Source organism: Nicotiana tabacum, chromosome 8, assembly GCF_000715075.1.
Source record: "Nicotiana tabacum cultivar K326 chromosome 8, ASM71507v2, whole genome shotgun sequence".
In the NCBI taxonomy this organism is placed as follows: domain Eukaryota; kingdom Viridiplantae; phylum Streptophyta; class Magnoliopsida; order Solanales; family Solanaceae; genus Nicotiana; species Nicotiana tabacum.
The window spans coordinates 6,046,696-6,053,695 of NC_134087.1; the positions used below are offsets into that span (position 1 = coordinate 6,046,696).

Consider the following 7,000-nt stretch of genomic DNA (forward strand, 5'->3'; position numbering starts at 1 on the left):
TAAAATTTGAAAAAGATGAAGATCAAAAGTTGTATCATAATTTAGATTGTATCACAATATGTACCAAAATAATACATGACACAATACTAATACAAGTATAATACGATATTGTATCAGTTTAAGTTTAGAGTCCATTTTAAGTTGTATCATAATTGTGTAAGAATTCTTTCAGGATTATATCAAATTTGTATTTTAATTATGAGTAGTTGTGAGTTCGTGACGAATTTCACAGTTTGTATCACAAATATATGATAATTATATATTAATTTATTAGTACTATATCAGGAATTATTTTGGATATTCATGTACTATCTACAAGTTAGATACAATTGTGATACAAGTATAATACAATTATGTTTTACGTATTGATGTATCTGATACAATTCAAATACAATTATAATACAGTTATCATACAATTGCTGAATATTTCTTCATTTTCAGTGTTGTCCGATCTTCCAGCAGAAGTACGATGCAATTGATGATTTAATAATATAAAGCTATCGGCAATGGTAGGAAGAGAGAAGATGGAGATTCTGAGCGTAGATTAAGAGATTCTGTTGTAAAAAAAAGGAGAGAGAAGAGGAGAGGGGAAAAAAAGGAAAGGATATAATTGGATCCCTTAATTGAAGGCACTTATAATAATAAGGTGAGAGCCTTTTAAGGAGCAATTTATACAATTTGTAAGAAAAACTAAATACTTATTAAAAACTATAAAACATAGAAAATATTGGTAAATAAGTTTCTAATAGAGTATAATTAGGGGTGTGTTTGGTATAACGGAAAATGTTTTCCGTGGAAAATGTTTTCCAAGAAAATATTTTCTTGGAAAATAAGTAGTTTTCGGTGTTTGGTACGCAAATTAAGGAAAATGACTTCTCAAGAATATTCATAAATAATTTAGATATAATAAACATAAAGCCATAAACTTTCAAACTAACAACCTTTCGAACCCACAAATTTCATAAACTTTCAAACCGCTAAACTTTCGAAATTGCGGAATCTTGAACCCGTAAACTTTATAATTTCTAAACTTGTAAACTTCCAAACACATAAACCTCCGAACTCATGATTTTGGAACTTATAAAATTTTGAACCTTTAAACCAATAAAAAAAATTAAAACTGAAAAACATATTTAAAATTATTTTTTTTGGGGGGGAGGGGGTTGGTGGGGATGGGGGGGGGGAGGGGTGGGTGGTGGAGAAAAATGAAAAAACAAAAATTTGAAATTGCAAATAAAGAAATTAAGGTAAAAAAATAATTTTTTTTTTCGGGAGGGGTTGGGGGTGGGGGTGGGATGGAAGGGTAATAGGGTGGGTAGTAACAAAAAAAACTAAAATTTAAGAAAAAAAAGCTTTTTTTGGAGAGAGGGGGTGAGTGTGTTGGTGAGGGTGGGGAAGGTTGAGAAGAGGTTTTGGAAAATAGTTTCCCTTCTCTTGATAAGGAAAATATTTTTCTCCAATTGAAAAAAAATAAGTTCATACGAAAAATATTTTTTAAATATTTAAGTCAACCAAATATGAAAAAATTGAAAATGTTTTCCTTCGTACCAAACACACCTAGGTAAAATTCCTTTTTCGGAGCTCTGTGAATAGCGACGGCCCAATAGCTAACGGCCACAAATTGGCGTGAACAACTGGTAAATATCTAAAATGCGTCGGCGCTCGCGGAGGGTAGTCATAGTCCTTGACTGGGATCCACCTCAGAAATGGGTCCCATTCCTCGAAATACGTAATCAAGCAGATATATGATATCCTACTCAAAGCTGAGTCATTTTGGGCCCTACCTTCACCAAAATACTGCCAACTAATGAACTAATTACCGCAACAACAAATAATATACTCCTTTAATCCCAAATAAATTAGGATCCGCTAACTAATTTTTTTTATTGTTACATCAATTCAATTAAGAAAAAAAGTCTTCATTTCTCTAGTATTAAAAGTTCATCATATTTTTATTGACATCAATAGCAAAATTATGGGAATCTATAAAATTTAACATAGTGTAAGAAAATGGTATAATATTTTTTTATGTATACACAATATAATTTAACGAATTATGTTCAACTGATCACCCTTAATTATATGTTGATTTGCTATTGATTGATCGATATATAAATCTCCAATGTAATTAAAATACATTTGTAAAATATTATATTTAAAGTACACGTACTAAAATGACTGATAACTAATTACTTGTCTGCCTAATTCGATGAATAATAAATTTGTTTTTCTTAAGTGTGACAAAAAAGAAAAAGAAAAAAAAAAGAAAATGGAGTTCCATACCTACTTGCATGGGCAGCCCCACATATTATAAGAGTTGCAACTTGCTTGGCTTTTATTGGGATGTTATTGTGCCGTTATTTTGTCTATAATTTTTATTGATGGTACTAATATATCACCTTTTTTTGTTTTTTTGAGTTGAGGATCTTTCGAAAATCGCCTTTCTATTCTCTTTGGGTAGGGGTAAGGTCTGCATACACATTATCTTTCTCAAACTTCACTAGTGAAATTTTACTGGGCGGTCGCTGTTGTTATTGCAACTTACTTGGCATTCTCATAACACGCTTACAGAGGAAGAAGGGGGTGGAGATTTGTATGTAGTGACATTGTTGTTGCTACTGGATACAACTTAGCAATGTGTTTTTATCCTCCTAACGTAATCCTAACACTTGGAAAATATGAATACAATACTATATAATAAAAAAACAGAAAAAAATAAATAAATTAGGGGAGTTGAAACAAGTTTGAGAGATTTTCAGGGAAGGACTCAAGACGTCCGAAATCTCAGGGAAGGACTTTCCGGCAGTTATAAATACTGTCTTTCTTTTAACCTAAAATATGCCACCGCCTATTTTCCTTCCTTTGCTTTCTCTATTGTCCCTCTTTTATTTTTATTTTTTATTTTTTATCTTTTACTTTATTACTCCTATCAATTAATTATCAAAGTTTAGATTTAGGTCCTTGTATTTTGGTTTGTTGGTTGCCTCTATCTTTCATTCACCATGACTATTCTCATTGAACAGCCTCAGTTTGGTAAATTTCTCCCTCTTTCTTTAATTTTTTTTTTTGAAAAATGTATATGAACTTAATGTTTTGTAGAGAAAAATAATTTTTTTTTGTTCTTTAAAATCTATATTTTTGTTCATAAACAATTTTCCACAGAGATCCAAGCAGAGGAAAAGAAGATCTATGACAATGAAAAGGAATTGGTATTGGATGGTGGATTTGCTGTGCCTGAAACCAATGCATTTGGCCATAATTTTAGGTCATTGTCTTACTTTTGCGGTTTATTTTCTTAAACTCTTATTAATCTTTGCTTTGAAATATCATATGCAAAAAAAATAAAAATAAAAATCTACAGGTAAAATGTTTGTGGATTTGAGACGATACTCATAAATCAGAACCCCTACTATGTTTAACCCGAACATTAAAAAACATACAAAGACGTCATATTAATTCCAGATTTGTACTAATTAATCATTTGTTTAATTGTAAACATCAAAACAAAATTTGTTGGTATGAACACATGGCTCAGAATTGGGAAAATTGAAGAGAAAATAAACATGGATATGATTTGATGAAGAGGTTTAAATAAGTTTACTGTTTTACTAGCCCAAGACAGGATTTGCTGAAAAGCTTGTTGCTCTGTGGCTAGAAATAAATAGTCCTTCATTTTATTTTATTTTATTTTTCTTTTTCCGGAGGAAAAGAAAAGGAAAAGAACTTGTTTTCTAGAAGTATTTTCTTTGTGGGGGCAAAAATTGACAAATTGGGAATATTCCAAACAGGGACTACACTGTAGAAAGTGCAAGACAAGAAGGGGTAGAAACATTTTACAAGATCAATCACATAAATCAGACCTATGATTATGTAAGTAAATTAAATGTTTCATTGTGTTTATAAACTGTGCAGGATTTTCCAATTTTTTTTTTTCGTTTGAATTAATTTTGACCCTGATGTTTTTAGGTAAAAAAGATGAGGGAAAAATATGCAAAATGTGACAAGGCAGAAATGAGCATTTGGGAATGCTGTGAACTACTCAACGATGTTGTTGATGACAGTGACCCTGATTTAGACGAACCTCAAATTCAACACTTGTTACAAAGTGCTGAAGCCATTAGGAAAGACTATCCTGATGAAGATTGGCTACATTTGACTGCCCTTATTCATGGTACTAATTCACTTAACACAAAAACAATTTTAATTAATCCAATACTCTACTCATTTCATATTCAGTACTTCTTCCGTTTCAATTTACATGAATATTTAACTGGGCACGGAGTTTAACAAAAGAGAACACTTTTAAACTTGTGGTGTAAAATGAAGCTTATATATTTTGTGCGACTATAAATCATTACATAAAGGTAAATTGTTTCCAAATAATAAAAGGGGTCATTCTTTTTGGCACAGACTAAAAAAGAAACAGGTTCGGGACTAAAAGGGGTATTATAATCGGAGTAGGAACTAGGATTTAAAACTTATGAGTTCGGGACAGAGGCGGATCTAAGATTTCTAGTACATGGTTGCGCTACTAAAAATATAAGGAAAAAATGTGCTAAGTAGGAATTGATCCTTATTGCTCTTCGTAAATAACTCAGCCTTCAACCAAGTGTATCATTCATGCTTCTTACATGAGTGTCAATAGTTAATATTATACCAATTTTAAAAAATATGTACATAAAATATCTTATTTTGCATAAAGATCATGGGTTCACGTGCCCCGTAATCTCTCCTATAAATTTTCCCCTGGTTTCAGGATTTTAATCTTTTCAGTTATTGTATTTTAAATTAATAATTTCTACATATTCAACTGATTTTTGATTTTTTGTTGTATTAAAATTAAATGACCTAAGATTCGTGTACTATTTTTTTTGTCCTATAAGATCTGGGAAAAGCTCTGCTTCTTCCTAGCTTTGGAGAGCTTCCTCAATGGGCTGTTGTTGGCGACACATATCCTGTTGGCTGTGCTTTCAATGACTCTATTGTCCACTCGAAGGTTTCTTTTTTGCATTTGAATTTTGGTTCGTACAATTTTTTTTTCTTTCTAAATAACTAAAATTTTGACTATTTTGGTTGTTAATGCAGTATTTTAAGGAAAATCCTGACTATAATAATTCAGCTTACAACTCCAAATATGGAGTGTATTCAGAGGGTTGTGGATTAGACAAGGTTATGATGTCATGGGGACACGATGATTATATGTATTTGGTATATTCTTTATATCAGAATACTTTTAATTAATTCGAAATACTTTGAAGATTTTATAACGTAGACTAAGTAGGCGTTTGGATATAAGAATTGTAAAATTCCCACCAAAAAAAAAAATTCAAGTGAAAATAATATTTGAAAATTAGAGTTGTGGTTTGACATGAATATAATTTTGGGTTGGTTCTGAAGTTTTGTGAGTTATCTGAGAAAAAATTTTGAAAAATAATTTTTTGAAGTTTTTCAAATTTTCGAAAATTCTAAAATGCATCTTCAAGTGAAAAATGAAAAATTTATAATCAAACATTAATTTCGAAAAAAATAATTTTTTTTTTATGTCCAAGGGCTCTTAAGATACGATAGTCGTTATTAGATTGTACGTGCTTTAATTAGTATTAATCACGTGCAGGTTGCAAAGGAGAATGGGACAACATTGCCATCAGCTGGCCTTTTCATCATTAGATACCATTCATTTTATGGTACGTGAAAAGAAAAAAAAAACTAGGATTGAGACACTTGAAATTTTTGAAAAATTTAATTTTGAGATTTATTACCGATTAATTAATGTTGATGGGATTTTTTTTATCTTGCAGCTCTGCATAGATCTGGAGCTTACAAGCACCTAATGAATGAGGAAGATAAGGAAAATCTCAAGTGGCTTCATATTTTTAAGTAAGATTATATCTTATTAATTCATCATTAAATCTATTAATTACTATGCTTAGTGCATGATTATTACTATACTGCGTGTGCAGCAAATACGACTTATACAGCAAAAGCAAAGTTTTGGTTGACGTTGAAGAGGTCAAGCCATACTACATGTCTCTCATTGAAAAGGTGAGTACAACTTTTGGTGAATTGGCATTGCTGCCTCTTAAGAGTAAATTACTGGTTCGACTAATTCAGATTCGAATTCAATAAGCTTATTGGGTAACATATAATTTTCTGATTTTCTAATTGATTGGCATGTTATATATTGCAGTATTTCCCGGCGAAGCTAAAATGGTGAGGAGCTGAATTTATGAAAAAAAAATATATGGAAGAGCTGACAAATTAAATTAATGAGAAAATACTAAAGATGTGATGGTATAGTAGAGGAGTAACGAAGACTGTATAACTCTATCGTTGAGTAGAATTGCTTGTTTTATCTATCTATTTATCTATTTTTCTGTCTTTTTAAATGTTTTGGGCGGTGTAAATATGGTCAGGCTATGGAATAAAGTTTTTATTTAAATTTTAATTGTTCTTCGATATCTTTCCACATCAATGACCTTTACTATTGCAACATCTTTCTCTTTAAAAATGAAACATACGAAAAATAAGGATAAAGACGAGTTGAAGACCTAATTTTAGTTCATTAATTTCTTACAAATCATTGCTCATCATGAGCAATAGTTACTCTATAAATCTTGAACACAGTTCATCAGCAAAAGAAAAGGAAAGATGTTGTCTTTATTTGTTTAAAGGAAAAAGAGAAAGAAAGTTCGAAATAAGACAAATTGTTTAAGGTATAAGGAAATAATTTCATGTAATAATTTCGAATCGATTTCTTCCTACTGTTTTGCCTATCAAGTGAAAGATAATGTTTTCAGACAAAGATATTACAGACAAACTCTTATAATATCAAAAGACTCATGTTGGATCGGATAAATTCAATGAATTTTGAGTGCTACGAATGATTAGAGGGTCGTGCACTTCTTTCTCTCTGCTAGTAGTTGTTTGGTCAAATTGGAAAAATTAATTTATTTTGAAAAGTATTTTTTTAAAAGTGCTTCTTTTAAAAGTACTTTTAGTA

At 30.6% G+C, this 7,000-nt stretch overlaps 1 protein-coding gene across 2 annotated transcripts; it reads left to right on the plus strand.

Annotated features, from left to right (window-relative positions):
* The first annotated feature begins 2,837 nt into the window (after nucleotides 1–2,837).
* Nucleotides 2,838–6,445, plus strand: LOC107799952 (inositol oxygenase 1-like). 2 transcript variants are annotated; one of them, XM_016623097.2, is made up of 10 exons: nucleotides 2,838–3,033; nucleotides 3,163–3,265; nucleotides 3,789–3,870; nucleotides 3,967–4,171; nucleotides 4,884–4,996; nucleotides 5,086–5,208; nucleotides 5,615–5,684; nucleotides 5,799–5,877; nucleotides 5,961–6,042; nucleotides 6,188–6,445. In XM_016623097.2, exons 1-10 carry the CDS (start codon nucleotides 3,003–3,005, stop codon nucleotides 6,212–6,214), a joined length of 915 nt encoding a protein of 304 aa, XP_016478583.1. In that variant the 5' UTR covers nucleotides 2,838–3,002; the 3' UTR covers nucleotides 6,215–6,445. The 2 variants fall into 2 exon arrangements, with proteins under 2 accessions (XP_016478583.1, XP_075075024.1); XM_075218923.1 differs by lacking the exon at nucleotides 5,086–5,208 and having other exon boundaries at nucleotides 2,839–3,033.
* Nucleotides 6,446–7,000: the final 555 nt, after the last annotated feature.